We start from the raw sequence: 24,397 nt of genomic DNA on the forward strand, positions 1-24,397 counted from the left end.
AGAACCACCTTCTGGAGGCCTCTTCTGTTTGGCCTCACAGGACAGAAGAGGGTACACTGGGTAGAAACTGCAGGAAGTCTGATCTAGGTTAAATGTGAGGAAGAACTTAAAATTAGTGCTATCCAAAAGGGCAATGGAATTGCTTTGGGAGATAGTGGTCTACCCCTTTCAAGAGGTCTTCAGGAACAAAACTGACTTGAAAAGTTGCAAAAAGGAATTCTTGTTCCTATCTAGATTGATCTAGATGTTTCTTGAGGTCTTTCTCAATCGTGAAACTGATCTTTGTGAATATTCTGAAGATTCACAGGTTCACAGATCTAGAGCTTGAAGGGTCCTTAGAGGACACAGAGGCCTTAGAGGTTAAGTAACTTGCCCTAGGTAATGCAGATGGTAAGCATCCAAGAAGAGATGGTTAGATGTTGGTTAGATCAGATGACCTCTGAGGGCTGTGATTTCTGGCAGTGTATTCTTTACACTATGAGAGTCTTGGTATTCAGAATGAAGAGGGTGATATCCCTGCTACAACCTTGACCATAGGAGACTGCGGGAGTATTGTGTTCAATTCTGCGTGCTCCATTTCTGGAAGGGAAATGATAAAGTTGAGGGCGTCCATAGAAGAGGGATCAGGAGGACCGAATGATGTGAGATCATGACACATGAGGAGTAATTTAAAGATGGAGGATGGTTATCCTGGAGAAGATAAGATGGAGGGAGCACATACTAGCCATCTTAAAAAATTCCTATGTGGAAAAGGGATTTGACGGCTTCTGCTTACAGAGCCAATTTCAGCTTGATGTAAAGAGAAACTTCTCAACAAAGAGAGTTATCCAAAAATAGAATAGGCTGCATGAGTAGATCTTTACGCAGAAGCCTAATGATAACTTATTGGGTGTGTTGTGGGGGAAGAGATGGGTTGGACTAGGTGGTCTCTGAGGTTCATTCCAATTTTGAGATTCTCTAATTCTCTTTATGAAATATCACTTCTGTAATGGAGTTCAAATATTCCCTTGCAGCAATGAGATTTCACACAAAGAATTAAATGTCACATTTGAAATATTTTCATAGCAAATTTCATTGGGAAACAATTGCTTTAATGACGAGGCATATATTTAGATTTTGCTTTGTTATCATTCCCTGTAAGGACTTTTTTGCTTAAAATTTTTACAAAGTAAAATTTTATATATGTAAAGAAGATATTAAAACTAATTTTAGTAGGACATAGGTTGAGCATATAGAGTACAGAGAACACCATCTAGACCTTATTCTCTCTCTTTATAATCTCTTGAACTGTGGGGATAATAGATGTTGGAATAGCTAGGGTTAATCAAAGAATAAGAACAGATTATACAAGGGATGACTGTGTTTTTGTACCATATCTACTGCTATTATAGAAAACCTTAAAATTTGGAGAAGCCTTGTGTGAATGGAAATTAAATTTATTAGAAGAGCTATCAAAGTTAAAACAATATGTTGGTAGTTATCTAAGGTAGCAGGAATCTTTAAGATAACTAGGGCTTGATATCTTTTACAGCCTGGATGTGTGTTGATTTTAAACCGATCGTATGAACATTTAAGTGGGTGTTTCTGTCAGGAAGTAATGAGCTCAACATCATTTTCAAATCCAACGGTTTCAAACTATTCAGGCTGTATAAGATATCAAGTCTTTGTTAATGTATTGTAAGGATACCACCCTAGATAATAACCAGCCTTTGAAAATTTATTTTTTTATGTAGACTGGCACAGTGTATTCAAGGTGAGATGAAGAAGGAGCATCTCATAGAAGTAGGAGAACTAGAAAAACACTGTTGGGGTGTGTGTGTGATGAAAACAATCCCAAGATTCAAGTCTGGGTGGTTGGGAGAATGCTTTTGCCTTGTGTCAAGAGATTGAGAAATAGTGAAAGGAAGTTAGTTTTGGGTAGAGGTGATGATAAATTCAGTTTTAGATAAGTTGAGTGTAAGTTGACTGTGAGACATTAAGCTTTTCCTTATTTGCATTTTAGTAAAGTAAGTTACTTCTGAAGCTTTTTTGTTTTCAGTTTATTTTTTATAATAACTGATACCAAATATGATACCAAATATCTAATAATACTTCAATAAAAATGTGTATAAAGAGTCAGATGAGAGACAAGTCACCAAAAAAGCACCTTTTGATGTCCTAGGCAGTTGTCTAGGACTGTAAATTATAGAGCAGGTGCCCATCTGGATCAGCTGAGGAAGCGTCTCACTGGATAATCCCTAAATGGTGGACTCATAGGTCTGGTCAAACTACATTTACACTAAGTACCTAATGAGTAACCCAGAATCTATAGTTAATATCACAAAGGAAATGCAAATGGAAGCTATCTAACATTAAGCTAAACATCAGCGCAGGTGAAATGAAATAAGTCAAACTAATCTAAAGGGCAAGAGTTTCTATGTCAAGACTGCTAAAAACAGATGTTGAACCCAGTGGTACCTTAGGATTATTGCCTGTACTTAATTTCATGTGGTCGTACTTCAGAACGGCAATTTAATAGATAAATTTGTTTTTATTTTAGTATGTGAGTCTGAAAGAAAAAAAGGTGTAATAACAAATTTTTTAATGTAATGATCAACATTTCACTTTACTAATATATTCATCAGACTGAAAGAATATTTGTTAATATTTCAATATTAGCTTGGGAGGAGTTGTCTGGTGGATAGACACTCTGTCCATTTGTACTTGGTCCTCTGATGATTAGCATCTTAATTAATGACTTTCTTTAATAAATATATAGACAGCATGTTTATGGTATTGCTGATGGTACAAACCTAAGAGGGAGAGACAACACATTAAGTGGCAGTCTAGAGCTGAAAGGATTTTGACATGCCAGTCTGGTGGGTCAAATTAATAAGAGAAATGCAAAGTTTGAAAAAATACTATCCAGGCCAGATGATATCTGGAAATACGTATTTAGTTCTGGGTGCCACATTTCAGGAAGGACGTTGATAATATGGAAAGAGTGTTCATGGGGGTGGGGTGAGCTGGGTGATGAATGTCCTGAGGTCAGGCTATATGAGAATAGATTGAAGGAATTGGGGGTGTTTCTCCTGGAAAAGAGAAGATTTGGTGATCATTTTCTTCAGACATTTGAAGGACTGTGTGGAAGAGTGAGTAGACTTGTTCTTTTTGATCCTAAAGGGCAGACCTAGAAGCAGTGAGTGGAAGTTGCACAGAGGCAGATTTTGATTCAATATTAGGAAATCTTCTCAGCATCTAGAGGACTCCACAGGTGAAATGGGGCAGGCTGCCTTAGGATGTAGTGGATCTCCTCTCGCTTGAAGTCTTTTCATCAGTGCTGGATCATCACTTGTTGGGGATGATATAAAGGAAATTATTTAGATTTAATTTGGACTAGATAGGCAGCCTCTGGGGTTCTTTCTAACTCATAAGGATTTTCTGATTTCTTGTTAGATAAATCTTCAAGTGGCAGTAATTTTTAAGGCAATACCTCTAAAATGAGTAGTAGCTAACATGTCACCCAATCTTTTCTCAATCCAGTCTCAGAGGGGTAGTAGTGAGACTGTGACTTAAACCTTGAAAAAGAAATTAGAACAGTTATTGCCCCTTTTAAAGAATTGATGAAGTTCTTTAACCAGGTTCTTTAATCTATAACTGTGATTTATGTAATAGAGAAATAGACCTTTAATACTCACTCCCTCCACCCCCTTCCTTCCCATTTTTTCTCTCCCCCCCCCCCGCCCACCTCATCCATCCCTTCTTCCCGTTATAAATTTCCCCCTGAGAATCTAGTGAGGAAATGAAGTTGGAATCAGCACTCTTGCTACAGAACTTTTGCTCAACGTGTATTTTTTTTTTTAGCATATGATGACAGGAGTTCCAAGGATCCACAGCTCTAGATCTAGTCTCCTCTATTTCTTTACCTCCCATAAAACAAAATAAAACCTATTCTCTTTTGTATTTGTCTAGGAGACTTCCTTCTACCTCTCCACACCTTATACCTGAAAATCCTTTTAGACCTTCCTCAGATTCATTATCTGAAACTGGAAAACAGTGCTCTAAATAAATGCTTTAAATACTTAAGAACATTTTTTTAAGTTCTGTGTCTTGTACTGTTCATCTGGCCAAGTGATTTTTACTTCTCTGGACCTGTTTTCTTATTTTGCAAAATGAGGATATTAGAATTAGTTGCTCTCTCTTAGGTGTCTTCCAGTTTTTAAATACTGTGTTCTTATAAAATGACCAGTAACTTTCAAGTTGCAAAAGTAGCTTTTGGGGGTATTATGACAGCAATACTTTGATTACTTTCTCTTTGCAGAAATGATATTTTAAAATGAATATGCAGGAGCATTTTTTAATGTGATTCCTTACTTATTTACAGTGAATCTAACATTATCAGCATCTGGAATAATGGAAAAGGCATTCCTGTAGTGGAACACAAAGTAGAAAAAGTCTATGTTCCTGCTTTAATCTTTGGACAGCTTTTAACATCTAGTAACTATGATGATGATGAGAAAAAAGTTACAGGTAATTACTCCTAACATTTTGACTAAAATTTTTTCATTTTATTAACACAATTTGTTGCTAACTTACTTTTATATTGAGTTAGTTTGACATAAAACAAAGTTTTATATCTGGAAAGTGTTTTTTGTAACCTATAAAACACAATCTTATATGAATTTTACCATAACAAATTCAAAGTGATAACTTAAAACCCATAATTCTTAAAATGTATTATTACACTGTGTGGTTGACAGCATACTCAGTCTTAAAAAAACAGCTTTGCAATTCTTATTTCATGATTTTAATGTCAACCTTTTGGTTTAAGCCCAGTCCACAGTGATTCATACTAATGAGGCAAACTGCATATTTTTTTTTTAAAAAATGTTTTTAGCTGATTTCTTTTGCTTTTTTAATTAAAAAATCACCATAGTTTCCCTACCCTTTCCAGACAGCCATCTTATATAGCAAATAGATTTTTTTTCAGACAAAAAAAAGAGAGAAAAGGAAAAAATACATTTTAAAATTTGTGTATATATATTTTTGGCTCTGCTTACTTCATTCTGTATATGTTCATGTAGATCCTAACATACTTTTCTTTACTCAGCTACATGATTTGTTACAGCACAATAATAATCTGTTACATTCATGTATCACATTTTTGTTTAGTCATTCCCCAGTTGATGGGCATCTATTTTGTATCCAATTCTTTGCCATTACAAAAAAGTGCTACTATAATATTTTGTTATATGTGCATAATTCTTCTGAAAATGGCCTCCTTGAGGCATAAGCTCAGTAATGGAATCTCCAGGTCAAAGGGTATGGACATTTTAGTCACTTTATTTACATAATTCCAAATTGTATTATTCATAGTTCTACCAACAATGCTTCAGTATACCTATCTTCCCTCCAACATTGACTATTACTTTTTTAGGTCAGTTGGCTGGGTGGGAGGTGAAAGCTCAGGGTTATTTTGATTTACACTTTTCTTTTTTATTAGGGATTTTGGAGCACTTGTGGTTGTGGATACTTTGCAATTTTTCTTTTAATAACTATTTTTTCATATTCTTTGACTACAACTATTAGGGACTAGTGTTATTTTGTGTGTGTATGTGTGTGTGTGTGTGTGTGTTGTTAGTTGTTCATTTATCTCAGATATAAAATTCTCATCAGAATTTTGATACATGTTTTCCCCTTCATTTGACCACTTCCCTTCTCATTCTACGTGCATCAGTTTTGTCTGCAGAAGCTTTCGTGTAATCAAAGTTATCTCTCTTTTTAAAAATATTTTTAATTGCTTCCATCATTTGTTTGATTAAGAACTCATCTCTTATCAGGGCTATGAGAGGGATATGGTCTGCTTTTCTATTTTTTTTTATCGTAGGATCTTTAATTTTAAGGTCACATAACCATTTAGAATATATTGTGGGATGTAGTATGATGTATTGGTGTAAGCTTAGTTTCTGTTAGATTGCTTTCTAGTTTTCTCAGCTGGGTTTGCTAAACAAGGAGTTCTTTGCTAAGTAACTTTATGTTTTCTGCTTTATCCAACACTGGATTATCGAATGACATCGTTTATGCTTCTCCTTTGTCTACTCTTTTCCATTGATCTGCCTCTATATTTTTAAACCAATACCAGATGGTTTTGATGACTCCTAATTCACTATATAGTTTAAGGTCTGAAAAATTTCTTATCAGTTATTTTTAAGATGATTGTCTCAAATTAAAAACTAGAAAACGAAAGATATTTCAGGCAAAGTTGAATGTGCTTTGATGGGGATCATATGTATACTACTGATATTTTTTTTCTTAATTTACCTTGATAAAGTTTATTTTGCCACTTCCTTTGTAGCTCATGAACTATTAATAAACTGAGGAAGTAGTGCAAATTATGTAAGGACTGATGGATGTTGATAGAAAATATAAGTTTCACGAATTTCACATGTTCACTGGATATAGTGACATTTAAAACATTTAGTATACATGCTCAAAATTGTTATAAAGCTGAAAGTGTCTATATAATCATGTTACTTCTGTACTTCAGTAACTTGTGATTTCTGTTCATTTCTTGCCTGGATTATTGTAGCCTCGTAATTAGTTCCTTTTCTCCACATAGCTGCTTAAGTGCTTTTCCTAAAGTGCAGGTCTGATATCATCACTCAGTAAATTGCAGTGGCCCCCATCACCTCTAGGACCAAATAGAAATTCTTCTATTTGTCATCCAGGGCTCTTTACCACCTGTTTCCAATTTATCTTTGCAGCCTTATTATACATTATTCCCTTTCATGCATGATATGGTTCAACCAAACTGGCTTTTTTACTATTCTAAATACCTGACATGCCATCTTCTGTATCCATTGGTACCTTATGCTTGGAAGGCTCTCCCTCCTCCTATATGCCCCTTGGAATCCCTAGTTTCTTTCAAAGCTCAGCTCAGGTACCCCTCCTACATGAGGGCTTTTTATCTCCTGCAAGTGCTAGTCACGCTCCGCCCCCATGACCATATATCTAATTCGTATATATTTTGTATACACTTATATATGTGCAGGTTTGTCTCCCTTGATAGAACATAAGCTTCCCCAGCAATCAGCGATATGATCTCTACTCCATAGGTACTTAATTGCTTGATTCTTGAGATACAACCTTAACCATATTGCTTCCTACTCTCAAGAAACTTTAGTGATTCCTTGTTTTCCCAAGGATAAGCTACAGTTTTTTGTGCTTCCCATTGAAGGCCCCCTACCCTTTGGCTCCAGCCTTACTTTCCAGTTTTCTTTCTTTTACTCCTATTCACATATGATACCTGCCAGTCAAACTGAACCAGCTGTTCACATACTAGACAGTTTCATTGCCTGCATCCATGTGGTAGATGAGTGTCCCACATGCCTCCTCCTCTCTGGCTTTCAGGCATTTCCTCCTCAAAACCTTTCCTGATCCTCCCAGTTTCCCAATTGTCAAATTCTATTTCTTTTACTGATGTATGATAGCAGCGTGGACAGTAGGAAGAGCCTTCAATTTAGTCAAAGGACTAGAGTGAGCATCTTGGTTCTGCCATTTACTGCCTGTCTTTGGGCCAGTCACTTGGCCTCTTTGGCCTTAGAGATGGACTTCTTTCTCTGTAAAATGGGGAAGGGGCTGCTGGGACTAGATGATAAAGGCCCTTCCAACTCTAGATTTTTGGTCCCATGATGCAAAGGAAGATTCCTTCCTTTTTAACTTTAGCTTAGAGAGTTGCCTTGGGGTACTGAAAGGTAAGGTAAGGGACTTGCTCATATTCACAGAACTAATGTGTGTCCAAGAAAAGATGTAAACCCAGGTTTTACTGATTCCAGTGTCAAGTCCCTGTACACTTCACCATACTACTTTGATATATTCATGTCATGATTTGCAAAATAAAGCATATAAACTTGTTTAGAATTTATGATACCCAGTTTGATGAAGTTCCCTTTAAAATTGTTTGATTAGAACTTTCTCATTTAATTGTTCCTACAGGTGGTCGTAATGGTTATGGTGCAAAACTTTGTAATATTTTCAGTACAAAATTTACAGTTGAAACTGCTAGTAAAGAATATAAACATAGTTTTAAACAGGTATGTGTACTTAGAAAATGATTCACTTATCTTTTTTTTTAAATTTAAGTCACACCTACACTTACATAAAATAAACATTTTGCAAGTTTGAAGTAACATTACTACTTCATCAGCTTGCTTTCTAATCACATGCGATTTGGAGTAATTTTTTCTATTAAAGCACGGTTAGCAGGGTAAAATAGTTTCAAAATACCTGGGAGAAGTCTAATGACACCCAGATTCTTCTTCACACCTCTTTTATTTAATGTTTTGTTTCGTTTCTGTGGGACCCGTAGAATATAATGTTTTACATCATAATATAAATTTAAAAATTAAGATTTTTTTTTGTTTTCAGAGGAATAACTATTTTGAAGTTTTTCACTATAAAAATTTTGAAATACTAATTGTGCTTTCAGTGATGATTTAGTATTTTGTGTTTTTTAAGCTATATAAATTGCTTTCCTTGTTTTTCAATAATCAAGTGAAAATAGGAGTGTTTAAAGTTAAAAACATCAGCATATTATGAGATTTATGAAATTAATTTATTTACTTTAATGTGGAAGAGAAAATGGATATAGTTGTGGAAGTTCAAGGCTTATGTCTTCTCTTGGGTAAAATTTAACAAGGTATATTTTTGTTATTTGTGCTTAAAACATAGAAAAAGCTTTAATAATGTTTGAATTTTTTAAAGACCTGGGTGAATAATATGATGAAGACTTCTGAACCCAAAATTAAATACTTCGATGGAGATGACTATACATGTATAACATTCCAACCAGATCTGTCAAAATTTAAGATGGAAAAACTTGACAAGGATATTGTGGCCCTCATGACTAGAAGAGCCTATGACTTGGCTGGTTCATGCAAAGGGGTCAAAGTCATGTTTAATGGGAAGAAGTTGCCTGTAAGTCTTCTAGATGTTCATCTAATCAGCCTTAATTATGTAAATGCCTCTATCAACTTATTGATCTGGCTTTTGCTTTATTTGCTTTTTTATTTCACTTTCTACTTGAAATCAGTGTCTGTGGGTGAAAGGACAGTTTCACATGAGTCTAGAAGTATGACAAGAAAGGGAGGGATCTCTTGTGTTGGGGCTTCATTGATAATAAGAGAATGGAAATAAGATGAGGCAATGGCTGTCTTGTGCACCTGCTGCTCTGGTCTGACAGTGTAGGATTAAACAACTTCTTTTGGGCTTTATAGGTAAATGGATTCCGCAGTTACGTAGACCTTTACGTAAAGGACAAATTGGATGAAACTGGGGTTGCCCTGAAAGTTATTCATGAACTCGCAAATGAACGGTGGGATGTTTGCCTCACATTGAGTGAAAAAGGCTTCCAGCAAATCAGCTTTGTAAATAGTATTGCTACAACAAAAGTGAGTAAATATACAAATATTGAACTACTCAGCCAGGACTGGAATAATGCTTGGATTCGTCATTTAAGGGCAGTTGGGTAGCAAAGTAGATAAAGCGTTGGAGAATCAGGAAGACTCATTTTCATGAGTTCAAATCTGGCCTCAGAAATTTGCCATCTGTGTGACCCTGGGCAAATCATTTAACCCTGTCTGCCTCAGTTCCACATCTGTAAAATGAGCTGGAGAAGGAAATGGTAAACCACTCCAGTATCTTTGGCAAGAAAATCGCAAATGGAGTCACAAAGAGTTGGGCATGACTGGAAACAACTTAACATCATTGTCATTTAAATTTTTAAAAAAATCTTACTGTGCCATATAACAAACTGGTAAAAAAAAAAACTGATTAAATTGTGATTGACATTTTAAAAATCAAAACTTATTTTCTGTGAATTCTGTGAATTAGGAATAGATAGATGACTGAGGTCTTACTAGTTGGAAATATTGCAGTTTAATTAATATGCCATTGATTTATGAAATTTAGCATAATTTAAAATTTTCCCTCTGCCTTTTGAATGAGTCTACTCAAAAGTATTCAGGAATGATTATCCATTTTGTGGATTTTCTAGTCCCTCTGCTGTCTTTCTCATTGCTTTTTGGTATTTGTTGTTTATTTGAAACTCTGCCATTGGATTAGCAAGGAAAATAAAACATTGAAACCTACACTATCTAGTTTTTCTGCTAAATTTCATGTCTGATAAAGGCCTGTTAGTGTTGAGGTTGAAAACAGCAAGTAAGATGAAGAATTAGGGATTAATTATTGCCTTATTTTTATTTGTTATGTATATCAGTAGTTGACCTTTAAATGAAACACCGGATAGTTTTGTACAACTTTTGAGGAGCTTTGTGTTCTATGTAAGATATTACTTATTTTTTCCCTGTAATATATTACCAGATAAGAGCTTATCTCATGTTAAAAAGGGAGAAGAATGTGTGAACCAAACAGCTCTTCATCTCCAGCCCAGTGATGGGACAGAGATAAAGGGCCATAGTGGCCTCAGCCTGGAGGCCTCCTGGAGATGTCCTAGAATTGGGGGAGGTATAACGAAATATCAGTTCATCTGGAAAAAATGTATGGGGATTTTAATGGCTTTATGCACCCAATGTGAGTCATTAGTGTGGTAACACAGCCAAGAAAATGAGGGCAATTTTAGGCTACATTTAGCTTAGGCATATAGCGTTGAGGAGGCAGAAGAGGAAGGGAATGGGTCCTGGTCAGACCTATCTGGAGCCTTTCGCTCAGTTTCACATAGCACCTTTTAGGAAACACGTTGATAAATTTTGACGATCTTGGATGGTGAATGGCCTAGACACACACACAGTATGAGAATCAGTAGGAAGAACTAAGTATGTTTATTCTGTAAAAGAGAAGACTTTGGGGTGACATGATCATGGTATTCATCTATTTGAAGGACAGAAAGCTGTTGATGGAAGTGAGAGGCGCAAATTTGGGCATGCTATAAGGGAAACCTTCTCAAGTCATATATCCAAAGGTTTGCTTCCCCTACATCCTGACTCCAGGGACAGACAATGAGCAGGGGGAGCAGGAAGGAGTCCCACATACTACTTTCCCCTGGGTTCTTGGGTGCAGGGACTGAGCAGAGCAGGGCACATTGCCTTCTGTCTCTCCAGCGGACCTGCCTCACCCATGGAAGCTGGTGCTAGTTCATTGATGATGATATTGAACAGAGAGATCACAGAAGTAAAGAGGTTTGCACATTTCAGAGTGCTATGGAAATGTTCCTACTCTGGGTAGAGTGATAAGAGGCACCTTGGTCTAATGGGTAGAGTGCCAGCAGCCTCAGAATCAGGAAGACCTGGATTCAAGTCTTCCCAAAGAAGCATGGCTTATTACTGGGCGTTGTGGGAAAATTGCTGAACTGAATTAGACATTGGGAATTTCCTTACTTGAGTGTTCCCTAGCCTGATTAAATCGTAGGTCTAGATAAAAAAGAAAAAGATACAAATAGTAGGCACTTAGTAGATGCTGATTGATTAAAGTTCTGAACATGAACTTAACATGCACTTTTCTTGTTTGTTTGTTTTTTTGGAAGGGCAATTGTGGTTAAGTGACTTGCCCAAGGCCACACAGCTAGTACAAGTATCTGAGGACAGATTTGAACTCTGGTCCTCCTGACTCCAGGGCCGGTGCTCTACTCACTGCGCCACCTAGCTGCCCCAAATATGCATTTTTCTTTAGGAAAAATCAAACTTAAATCACATTTGGACTTTGTTATTTCCCAAGGGTTTTCATACTATTGAACAAAACCAATTCTGGCTCACTTTTCCTTGCTTTGTCTAAAGAACCTAGAAAAGAAAAGGTAAAAGGTTGGCTTTGACCGTATGAAGCATTTACAGTAAAGAAAAGAGGGCTAGTCATTGGGCCAGGAGGGCATGTGGCTGAGTTGGTTGTTTTTACTTCGTGTTTCTTCTGGGAGCCTTCCTTCATTTTTGAGAATTTCTACTCTGAAAATTTGACACTGAAGAGGTTGAGATCTTTTCTTTCTTTTTAAGGGTGGAAGGCATGTAGATTATGTCGTGGATCAAATCGTTGGAAAACTGATTGAAGTAGTTAAGAAAAAGAACAAAGCTGGAGTATCAGTGAAGCCATTTCAAGTAAGTAGTGCCTAATGCATTCCCTAAATCCCTGAAAAGTTACAAAAAAATTTTAACACAGTGTTTTTTTTCCCCCTACCAGGTAAAAAACCACATATGGGTTTTTGTTAACTGTCTCATCGAAAATCCAACTTTTGATTCCCAGACAAAGGAAAACATGACTCTGCAACCCAAAAGCTTTGGGTCTAAGTGTCAGCTATCTGAGAAATTTTTCAAAGCAGTAAGTAAAACAATGCTTTATTTTTTTATTTTCTTGAGTAGGGAAGCATGGTAATTTATTATCTGATTTACTACTTCATCATCTCCCTCCTCTTCCCTGAACATGAATTGTGCCTCAAGGCTCTGTCCTGGACCACCTTCTCTCTGTACCCTCTTTCCTTTGATTTCCTTCCTTACATCCACACGTTCAGTGATCATTCATGCACATAACTCCTCTGTACGTGTGTGTGTGTGTGTGTGTGTACTTCCACTAGATGGCTCATTGTCATCTTAACATCTTCATAGCAGAACTCATTATTTCCCCCTTTAAACTCCCTGTTTTCTCAAACTTCTGTCTTTTTGTTGAGGGCACTCCCAGGCTCATAACCTTGAAGCTATCCTGACTGTCCTCCAATTTGTAACGAATTAAAAAAATGCTTTTATTGATGCTTTTTTTTTTTAACAATACCATCACTTCCCAGTGACTGTCCTCTCCTTGTCTATCTTTTTCACAGTAGTACCAAGCAAGTTCATGTTGTAATGTTCAAAACCTGGCAGTGAATCAGACCATCAGGAGAGCTAAATTCCCACTCAGTCTTACTCACTTTTTTGCCGTACCTACAGCATCAGAGAACTTGTTTAGTCTTACTGATTCCCCCTCTATAACGTCAGCCACTTTCAAGTAGGAATTACATCATTCTTTGTACTTCTGTCCTCGGAGTTTAGCACAAGACTTAGAGGAAAATATCTAATCCAGCCTCAGGCATTGACCAGCAAGTCACTTCATCTCACTGAGCCTCAGTTTCCTTGTCTGTCAAATGGGAATAATAACGGTGCCTACCTGCGAGAGTTGTAAAGCTGAGATAACCTGTGGAGGGTTCTGCACACCTCACAGCACCACACAGAAATTCCCCCCTCTGCTGGTTGATGCTTTCTCTGCATCTCTCACCCCACAGTGTCATGCGCACATTAACTGGTATTTTTAGGAAATGTTTGTTGAATTGAAAGGGCAGAGGTTCATCAGAAGTGAGTGCTTTAGAACACAACAGTATTCCAAATAACTTGTTTGTAAATTAGCTACATATTTTTAAGTGATCTAGTAGGAAAATAAATCCTTTTCTTTTTAGGCTTCTAACTGTGGTATTATAGAAAGTATTCTGAACTGGGTCAAATTTAAAGCTCAGACTCAACTGAACAAGAAGTGTTCCTCAGTAAAGTACAGTAAAATCAAAGGCATTCCCAAACTGGATGATGCGAATGATGCAGGTATGAAAGACCAGTGTTTACTTGTTTATTTTCACTTAAATTATCCAAATTCAAGAGTTTCCTATTTATTCAGATTATTTAGGAAATGAGGTGTTTGAGTCAGTTGAATTTTATTCAGTTTCTTGAATAAGAGCTACTACCTGGATTATTAATTTTTACTGAACTAAAATTCAATTAAATACGTTAAATTTATAATATAATTTAATTTTTATGAACTTAGAAAGCAATTTAGGAACTTGGAGTGCTATAGGATCATTCTAGACCTTATTTTACTTATCTAGTTAAATAAGGAGGTTGTATTAAATTGTATCTAAGGTCCCTACCAGTGCTAAAATTGTAGGATTTTGATGATTATTTTTATTGCTATTAGTGTTAAATACTTTAAATCAATTAAATTTAATCAGATTTGATCATTATAATAATTTATTCATTATTTCTATGTACTTTAAAACCATAGAATATATGCTTAATACTGATGTGTAAAAGAATATTGTTACTCTTCTGCTTCTATACCAGATCTCCAGAGTATCAGTTCAGTTTTCTAAAAGTGTACTTGAGCCATGAAGTTATGATTTAAGAAAGAAATACGTTTTTAAAAATAAACTTAAAGGAAATCTATATAGGCTCATAATTCGTAACTCATGATATTTATTATTAATAGACTATTGATTACTGAATAAACATTTGTTGCTCCAGTGTTTTCACATGATCAAAGCAACAAGATACTTTACTTTTTCTCTAGTGGATCTTCCCTTTGACTTGTTCTCTTTTCCTTTTTTGTAAGGTGGTAAACATTCCCTAGAGTGCACACTCATATTAACAGAAGGAGATTCTGCAAAATCATTAGCAGTTTCTGGGTTAGGTGTGATTGGACGAGACAGATATGGAGTCTTTCCACTCAGGGGTAAAATTCTTAATGTTCGAGAAGCTTCACATAAGCAGGTAAAGATATTAAATTACTATTATATTTCTGTGATATAAATTGTGCCTTGCTATTTGTTATTCAGAATATATCTTTTCACCTTACTGAACATCAATATTTTTACACAGATTATGGAAAATGCAGAAATCAACAACATTATTAAAATAGTTGGTCTTCAGTATAAGAAAAGTTATGAAGATGCAGAATCTCTGAAAACTTTGCGTTATGGAAAAATTATGATCATGACCGATCAGGTACACTTGACAGTTACCATTTAATTATAAACTAATGTTCCTTGGTTAAGTTATTATTTAGGACTTTATCTTGTGAGCTCACTCTTGGCTATTAGCATAACCAATTTTTGTTTGTTCAGAAAACATTATTTTAATGTTTGACCTATCCAGTAACATTTAACCCTTGTAACTGGTTAACATTATATATATTTAAAGATGTGTGTGTGTGTGTGTGTGTGTATACACATATATATATATATATATATATACACACATATATCCATCCTAAATGATGTGCATAGTTTCAGCTGATATTTTAAAGTCATGGGTGAAGAAGGCCATCTATACAGTACATGAAATGAGAAAGGTAAACCAATAAAATCCAGAGGTCAGAGGCAGCTTTTATTCTTTAAAGGATTTATGATGCTCTTTTTTTCCTTATACCATCATTATCACTTCCCAATGATTTAGGTATTACATACCTCACCTTCCCCACCTTCTCAACCGAAGAATTCATCTCATACTTCACCGAAAATACTGAGGCCATTCCCCAATAGCTCCTTCTTCTCCCCTCCTCCTCATCTCAGATGCAGTCCAATCCAGTAAACATTTATTAAGTACCTTTCACATGCCAAGCATTGTGCTAAGTGCTAGGAAAATAATTAATAAAAGGATGGTGCCTGCCATCAGTGAGGTTACAATGCAAAGGAAAAGACAAGACACAAAAGGAAGCAGGACAGTGGCAGGGAGGGGGTGGGGAAGTGAGGGAAGGAAGGAGGGAGGGAGGGATGGGATACCAGGGGATACCTGGTGCAGGGGCATCTTGTTGCTTGGAGGTGAAACCAGGCGGGGCAGTAGATGCAAGGTGTAGAGCAAGCTGAGTCCAGGTTCTGTCCTCCCTAAAGGAAGGCTTTGGGAAGAGTTTGGTCCTCAGCCCTCCAATCAGAGCGGAGAAGAAGCTGAGGGAGGTGGTGTCAATCAGGGCTTGAGTTGGCAGCAGGGTGAGATTAGAAGTAATGAGCTTATCCTGGGAAGAGTCATCTTGTTCCAAGGAAGTAAAACCAGGAAGGGCAGCAGGTGCACTGAATGCAGAGGGGGCCCCTTATCCTTGCCAGAGATCCAGTCCCTCTGTATGCACTCCGCTCTTTCTTCTGAGGATTGCCCCCACTCTCATCTCTACTTTGTCTTTCATCTTCAGTCCCTCCAGATATGCTGGTTACAAACACTCTCATGTCTCTCTTAAAAACCCCTCACTTGAACTTAGCTCTTCTCAGCAATGCAAGGATCTCAGACGATTCCAAAAGACTCGTGATGGAAAACGCTGTCCACATCCAGAGAAAGAACTGTGGAGTCTGAATGCAGATCGAAACATATCATTTGCTCTCTCTTTTTTTTGTTTCTTCTTTCTCATGGTTTCTCCCATCGCTTCTAATTCCTCTCTACAATGTGATTAATGTGAAAGTAGGTTTAATATGAACATATCTGTAGAGCCTATGTCAGAATGCATACCATCTTGAGGAAAGGGGGACAGGGAGAAAATTTGGAACTCAGAATCTTATGGGAGTGAATGTTGAAAACTAAAAATAAATAAATTTATTTAAAAAAGGAAAAATAACCCTCACTTGATCTGATCTATCATCTCTACTATCAGTTCGTTCCCCTCTTCCTCTTTTCAGCTGAACTCCTTGAGAAAGCCAGTTGTCTACACCAGGTGCTTCTACTTCCTCTCTTCTCACTCAGTTATAACCGCCCTGCACTCTATTTTCTTATCTCAGTTGTTCACCTCAAACAGCTCACTCTCTCCAACATCATCAGTGATTTCAAATCTAATCCTCATCCTTCTTGACCTCAGTGCAGGCTTTGAAGTTGGTAATTGTCGCCTCCTAGATAGTCTCTGCTCTTTCCTGATCCTCGTCTTACTGCTCACTGCTTCTTCTTAGTCCCCTTTGCTGGATCTTCATGCAATTCATGTATCCTAAATGGGGAGCACACCTCAAGGCTTAGTCAGTCACAAACATTTACTAAACACTTGCTGTGAGCCAGGTACTGTACTATGCTGGGGAGACAAAGAAAAGTACATGTTAGTGTTTGCTTTCAAGGAGCCCGCAGTCTAATGAGGGAAACAGTGTGTAAACAACTTTGTGCAGACATGTTGTAAAATAATTAACAGAAGGAAGGCACCAGCATTAAGGGAGATCAAGAAAGACTTCCTTTAGAGATGGGGTCTTTAGCTGGGACTTGAAGGAAGCCCAGGATACCAGGAGGTTAAGATTAGGAGGGAGAGTGTTCCAGGCATGGAGGGCAACCAGAGAAAATGCCTGGAATTGGAGAGGGAGTATCTGGTTCAAGGAACAGCCAGGAAGCCAGTGTCATTGTCACTAGCCTGAATCATATTCTCTTTTTCCTCTATGTTATCTTACTTGATGATCTCATCAGCTCCCATGGGTTCAAGGATCACTTCTATACAGATAACTATGATAATGTTTTGTGTGTTTATAAATACACATGCACATGCACACAACACACACACACACCTACAAACACACACATCTCCAGCCCTAATTTCTCCCCTGATCTACAACCTTACATCACCAACCGTCTTTTGGATCTTTCAAATTGGATATCTTATAGGCACCTTGGACATGTCCAAAACAGAATTCATTATCTTTCTACCCAAACCCTCCCTTCTTACCCAGGTTTTCTCTTCGTGCTGAGAGCACCAACCAGTACCATCCTATCAGTGTTGAGAGAATCCTTCCAGTTCCCCTGCCCCCATTGCAGTCTCAGTGTTATTGTCAACTCTCACTCATTCTCATCCCTCATATCCTGTCTGTTGTCAACACTGGCTGTTCCTACCTTCTCAGCATCTCTTGGATACAGCCCCTTCTCTGCACTCATACAGCTACCCCCTTAGAAAAGGTCTCTTATCTCTTGCCTGGACTGTGGCAGCAACCTTCATCCCATACTCCACAATGGGAGTGATTGTCCCAAGGAGTGTGTTTGACCAGGTCTTCCCTTTATTCAGTAAACTCCACAGCTTCCCTATTGATTCCAGAGACAAATGTAACATCCTCTTTTGAATGTTTAAAGTTCTTTACAACCTCACCAAAGTCTTCTTACACTGTAGGATCTAGCAACCCTGGCCTCCTGGCTGTTCCTTAACACAGGACACTCCATCACCTGACTCTCTGCCTCTTCATTGGCTCTCCCCCAGGCCTGTTGCTCCAGTGAGCTTCCCTGACTTTCTTCCAATCCTCCCTTCTATGATTGGGCTACCTTTCCTCCGACATTATACTCCTTAGTAGATACCCTGTATGGATGTAGTTATTTGTGTTTTGTCTCCTTCATTAGATTTTGACTTCCTTTAGATTAAGCGTTGCATTTTTGTCTTTCTTGGAAACCCCAGTGCTTAGCACATAGTAGGTACATAATAAATGTTTGTTGACTGACTCACTGACTCTCCTCTTTCTTCCTTTCTACCCCTCCAACTTCTCCCTTCCAACAACCCTTTGCAACAAGTATAAGGCGAAATGTTGTCATCAAAAGAGCAATAAAATTGAGATCAGGAGACCTGGGTTCTGGCTTCAGCTCTGAACTTTTGCAGCTGTGTGACTAGATCCAGTTATGGTACCTCTCTGAATCTTAGCTCTCATCTGAAAAATGGGAATAATACCTGTATCTACCTGTCTTAGAGGCTGTTAAGAGAAAAGTGCTTTGTAAGCCTTAAAACACTATGTAAGCCTGAATTTTATTGTTTTAATTTGTCTTATATTTTATTGAATATTTGTATATGTTCACATATATGGAACAAACTGATTTTTTGACTTGCCTAGGGTCACACAGCTGCTAAGTTTTTGAGGTAGGATTTGAAGTTAGGCCTTCCTGACTCCAGGCCCAGCTCTATCCATAGCACCACCTGGTAAAATCATAGAATCTTCTCCCTTTACACAAAGATTTACTCCCTATTTACTTTTTAAAAAATTGTTGTGTTTAGGTTGTCTTTTCTAAAATTTTTATGGTTTTTCTTAACTTTTACAACATTTAGGATCAAGATGGCTCTCATATAAAGGGCTTACTTATTAATTTCATTCATCATAATTGGCCTTCGCTTTTGAAACATGGCTTTCTTGAAGAGTTCATCACTCCCATTGTAAAGGTATGGTTTACATTCAAAACTTTTAAAAAGAGTGCAAACTTGAAGCATAACAGACAAACTAAATGCATTTATTGTTATCTTTAAGGCAAGCAAAAATAAGCAGGAGCTTTCCTTCTATAGTATACCTGAGTTTGATGAATGGAAGAAACATATAGAAAACCAGAAGGCCTGGAAAATAAAATACTACAAAGGTTTGTGTTTGAAATCCTTTAAGTTACATGAGGCTGCTACTGTTTTTGACATGAGTGTTCTAAACAGCTTCTGATGTTCCTTTAATAGGAAAATATTTTGAAGAACATTTTCTTTATACTTCAGAACATATTATATTATGGATTTTTTTCTCTCATCATGTAGGGTTGGGTACCAGCACAGCTAAAGAAGCAAAGGAATATTTTGCTGACATGGAAAGGCATCGGATTTTGTTTAGATATGCTGGTCCTGAAGATGATGCAGCTATTACTCTAGTATGACAACTAGCTCCTTCCCTCTTCTTCCCATCCTCCTTATGGTTTCCTATTGCTGACATATTACCAAAAGTAGTTTCCAACTCCATACCTAGTAACTTTTCCTGGCTATGTAGTGTATAGTTATCATATATTGCTTGACATTTTATCATTAAAAGCCCTCCTGTTTGTTAAAACTAACTTGGCAGAACAAAATACATTATAGTAGAAATATAATTCCCCACAAACAGAAAAAAAGGAATTCTTAATGGGAAATTTTAGATTTAGGGGTTTTATCATTACTAAAATTTGGTTTTGGCAGGTGAAGCCTCAGTTTTACTGAAATAACATCTTTAATGATCTCCTATTTCAGGCATTCAGTAAGAAGAAGATTGATGACCGTAAAGAATGGTTAACCAATTTCATGGAAGATCGAAGACAACGCAGGTTACATGGCCTGCCAGAGGTTAGTTATGAGGTGATGGCCTGGGGAAAAGAAAAAAGTAAGAAGGAAAATTAATGCAGTAATAATGATGACATTACTATATACCTTTTCTCTTAGCAATTTTTATATGGTACAGCCACAAAGCATTTGACTTACAATGATTTTATCAACAAGGAGTTGATTCTCTTCTCAAACTCTGACAATGAAAGATCTATACCCTCTCTTGTCGATGGTAAGTATCTTTTTTATTTAAAAAATATTGCTTGATTATTCTGTTAAGCATTTATTAAATAATAATTATATGCCAGACACAAAAAATGAAACAATTTCTGCCCTCATGGAGCTCCCTCAGGGGAAATAACACATGCACATACAAATATATGAAAAGTATATTCTTACTAAATATAAAATAATTTTGAGAGGCACCAACAGCTGAAGTGGGGGGGGGGGGTGGTCAGGAAAGGCCTGGTGTAAGGGATGGAATTTGAGCTGAGCTTTGAAGGAAGCTAGGAATTCCAGGAGTTGGAACTGAAGAGTGGGAGTATACCCCAGGTCTAGGGAGGGCATAGCCTGCCCTGGAGATGGGAGGTGACATTTCTGATCGTTGATGGTCAATTAGGCTGGTATCTAAAAGGGAGAATTCTAGAATAAGGGTAGGTTTAAGCCATGTTGTGAAGGGCTTTATTGCCCTGAAGAGGAGCTTGTATTTGATCCTAGAGCTAAGAGGGAGTCACTGGAGATTCTGGAGCAGGGGATTGCCATGATCATTCCTGTGCTTTAGGCTTAGATCTTTACAGCTGTATGGGGGATAGAATGGAGAGGGGGAGAAAGTTACTAAGTGAGAGATGACGAGGGGCTGAACCAGGATGGTGGCTGTGAGTGGAGAAAAGGAGTAAGCTACAAGAGATGTTTATGGAGAAGTGGTAAGATTTGACAAGTAATTAGATATGAGGGATAAGAGAGAGGAGGAAGTTGAGGATGATTTTGAGATCATGCACCTGGAACACTGGGAACATAGTGAGATCCTTCCAGAAATAGGAAAATATGGAAAAGGGATGGATTTTGGGAGAAGAGAATAAGTTTTATTTTTCACATCCAAGTCTGAGATGCTTATGAGACAGTTTGAAATATCCTCTGGGCAGTTGATGTTGCAGAACCCCTGGGAAATCATATTTATTGAGAAGATACTTAAACACAATGGAGACTGAGAGGAGCATTCAGACAGGTAGGGGTCGTCATGGAAATCCAGAGAAGAGAGAGCATTGAGGAAGGGGGGCAGTCACCAGAAAGGTCAAGGAGGATGAGGAATGGCTATTGGATTTGGTAATTATAAGGGTCATTGCAAAAGACTGAGAGAAGAGGAAGAGTAGAGATGGTTAACCTAGACAGCTCTGCTAGGTGTTTGAGTATGAAAGGCAGGAGAGATATAGAGGGAGGACGTGGTGGGGTGGAGTGATAGGTTTCTCAAAGTGAGGTAGAACTGGCATCCGGGAAGGAGACATCAGTGCGACAGAGAGGATGAGAAAGGGGTGTGGTGTGGATGATGCTGGATGTCATCTGTTGGAGGAGACGAGAGGGAATGAGAGATGAGAGGTTGAGTGTAGCTGCTATGGAGAGTCTAATAGAGAACTAGAGTACCACTAGTAAAAAAATTGCCTTGTAGTAATGAGGGCCCAAGTGACATTAGCTGACAAACATTTGTAGCAGATCGAGGCAGCTCATTGTGGGAGGTTTCTCCAACATTCTTCTGGAGCTGGCCTATAAGTAGGAACAGAGAAGAGGTAGAAAGCAGGGGTCCTCCACTGTTGGGGCAAGGCAAGACATGGATGATGATAGGACAAGAGCATACTAGGTAGACAGGTGGAAGGTATCCTAATACACAGTTGGTGGATTAGAGGGTCAAGGCAGGTATCTGATCCATCCACCCCTTAGTACCCTCCCAAGCTATCACCACTATTGTGCTTTCACTTTCCTCTCTTCTGGGGTGATGTCCTGGGTGAGTACCAGGAATGAATTGAGGTCACGATGAGGATTAAAAATAGGTTTTGGGGAAGTAAAAGCATAAGGAAAAATGCACTGACTGACAATTAAGGATAAAAGAATTTCAGAATTCTTGATCACGGAAGTGTACAGTAATGACAGGATTAAGAATGTGACAGTATCCCTGTGTGTGGCTGAGATTAAGTAAAAGAGTAAGTCATGGGGTTGAGGGGATTGAGGTCTTGGGAGGCCAGGAGATTGGAGGTAACATCACAGTGAAAATTGAAGTCCTAGTGTAAAGGCAGGGTTTGGATAGAGAGAAATCATTTAAACCAGGCATTGAACTCCTTGAAGAATGGAGAATTATGTAGGGTCTAACACATAACGCCTCCAGGATTTGGATTGGATAGCATGAACCTTGTGGAGGAGAGGGTGCTGAGTAAGGAGAGCAGGAGAAGGGTCTGGAAGAGGCAGTAGGGAATAAGGGAAGAGTGTTGAAGAATGTGCAAGGACTAGAAAGGATGGTTACAGTGCACTGTCTAATGAGAGCCAGGCCTTCCTTAGTGAGTGCTGAGAGGTAGAATGCAGCATGAGAGGAAGAGATCTCAGTAACATAAAGGGAAGTTGGCTAACAGTAGAACAGGGCTTCTAGGGGGCACAGTGGAACGAAGGGTGAGCAGGGCTGGGTTGAGACATGAGAGGGTTATAACTGGTGGGCAATGGGAGGGCTGAGAGGGGTTCCATTAGACATCTAGACAATCTTATCCCTGAGAATAGAAGAGTAGGGGGTTAAAATTTGTTGCCCCTAGGGCATATAGCATAGTACTTTTTGTCTGGTGCTCATAATCTCAAGATTCTTGTGGATGGTAGGGTCTATCATTTCTCTTTCAAGCATGAGAGATGAAGGGAAATTGGGTAGCTTATTTTAGTGACCTTCTGTAGATGAGGCACTGGCAACAAGAGGTCTTTTTAACTGAGTCTTTGGTCCTGGGCTGGGTTGTTGAGGTGGGTCTTGAGGTAAAAGGCCTGGTGCTTGCGACTCTAGTCCTGGTGGCATGGTGGATCTGTGGTCTAAGGCAAAGGCCCTGAGCTAAATCCTGGAGTAAAAAAGCGAACTGAGTCCATCAGTGGTTCATCTTTTTAAACTATGTACATTTAAGTATAGAGAGTTTATTAGATGAGTTCAGATGATCCATCTTATTCTTCAAGGCCTAGCTCTTATATCTGTTCAAAAATAATTAGCTTTTCTGACTCTTCCAGTCCATAATGATCTCTCTTCTCCAAACTTATATTTTATATACTGCAAAGATTCCAAAAATTTATTTTAAAAAAATATTCTTGCAAATTGTCTGAGACTTGTTTTAGATGTATTAAACCTGTCTTTTCAAAGTAAATTACAAATTTTGTAAAGGATGGGACCATGTTTTGTACTCCCTCATGGTTATGGACACATAGTGGTTTTCCTGCTTTACAGGCAAAAAATGCAGAATGACTTTTACCTTGTATTATTGTTTTGGTTAGAACCCAGGAGTAATCAGCATTTTGTTCTTCTGGCTATATCTAGAAGACCACAAAAAAGACTTCTGGTATCAGTGGGCAACCCTGCATTACCAGAAGAAAATCCTTCATAACTGGTACTTTGCTTTTAGCATAGGGAAAAAAGGGGATTCAAATTAATAAAGTAAATATGCTAATATAGGTTTGAGGCAATTGAGATATATGGGTCTGGTACTTATGGCAAGAGTTCTCTCAATGTGGAAACATTTACTTATTTTTGTCAGCATTATGTTTATTCAAAATAAAACCACATTTGTCTCTTTTTTTCTGAATGAGTAGAAGATTGTTGATGTTAAAAATGCATTAAAGCCATGAATTTTAGTCATTTTTAAAGAACTGTTTTTTTTAAATAGGCTTTAAACCAGGTCAACGAAAAGTTTTGTTTACCTGTTTTAAGAGGAATGATAAACGGGAAGTCAAAGTTGCTCAGTTGGCTGGATCAGTTGCTGAGATGTCTGCTTATCATCATGGAGAAGTAAGTCTTAAGAAAATTGGAAGCATTTTCATCTTCTCTCCTCAAATACGTATATTACGTAATACATAAATACACATATGAAAAATAAGCACAGTCAAGCTTTCTTTCCTTTGTAGAATCTGTTGGAAGTTTAAAGGAACAAGAGTTATGGATTTAATAAAATAATAAAATTAAGAAATTGCAAGATAATTGTTACACATACTAGGGAAAGTTTCACTTGAAATTTAGACAATTCATGCTGTATTTTCTGTTTCTGTTTTCTAGCAAGCACTAATGATGACTATAGTCAATTTGGCCCAGAACTTTGTTGGAAGTAACAATATTAATTTGCTTCAGCCTATTGGTCAGTTTGGAACTAGGCTTCACGGTGGGAAAGATGCTGCAAGCCCTCGTTATATTTTTACAATGTTAAGGTAACTTTTAAATCCTAGTAGAATGAGCTTTGCTGAAACCAACTAAAAGATTAAACTTTTTCATGATGTCTTTTCCTTACTTTTTTGTTGTTTGAAGTTAAGTCTCTCTACTTAAGTTGCCCTCTGATGCCTTTAATGGCACAGAGGTGACCATGGATACTCACAGGCTATATTGGTGGGGTTCAAACTCTGGCAGATCCTGCTAAGCAGGTCAGCAAGCCTTGATGGA

General features: G+C 37.7%; 1 protein-coding gene across 1 annotated transcript in view; it reads left to right on the top strand.

The window, feature by feature from the left end:
- The window catches only part of TOP2B (DNA topoisomerase II beta), an 89,990-nt gene that overhangs the window by 27,682 nt on the left and 37,911 nt on the right, over positions 1–24,397 (top strand). The window contains exons 5-20 of the mRNA XM_036760485.1: positions 4,364–4,509; positions 7,975–8,072; positions 8,743–8,955; positions 9,255–9,428; positions 11,979–12,080; positions 12,163–12,300; positions 13,406–13,544; positions 14,329–14,486; positions 14,595–14,720; positions 18,745–18,855; positions 18,941–19,046; positions 19,210–19,319; positions 19,672–19,764; positions 19,861–19,975; positions 23,634–23,755; positions 24,020–24,168. Coding sequence (XP_036616380.1) covers positions 4,364–4,509; positions 7,975–8,072; positions 8,743–8,955; positions 9,255–9,428; positions 11,979–12,080; positions 12,163–12,300; positions 13,406–13,544; positions 14,329–14,486; positions 14,595–14,720; positions 18,745–18,855; positions 18,941–19,046; positions 19,210–19,319; positions 19,672–19,764; positions 19,861–19,975; positions 23,634–23,755; positions 24,020–24,168 — 2,100 coding nt within the window. The remainder of the gene's footprint in view (positions 1–4,363; positions 4,510–7,974; positions 8,073–8,742; positions 8,956–9,254; positions 9,429–11,978; positions 12,081–12,162; positions 12,301–13,405; positions 13,545–14,328; positions 14,487–14,594; positions 14,721–18,744; positions 18,856–18,940; positions 19,047–19,209; positions 19,320–19,671; positions 19,765–19,860; positions 19,976–23,633; positions 23,756–24,019; positions 24,169–24,397) is intronic.

The sequence above is a fragment of the Trichosurus vulpecula genome, chromosome 5 (assembly GCF_011100635.1).
Source record: "Trichosurus vulpecula isolate mTriVul1 chromosome 5, mTriVul1.pri, whole genome shotgun sequence".
Taxonomy (NCBI): Eukaryota; Metazoa; Chordata; class Mammalia; order Diprotodontia; family Phalangeridae; genus Trichosurus; species Trichosurus vulpecula.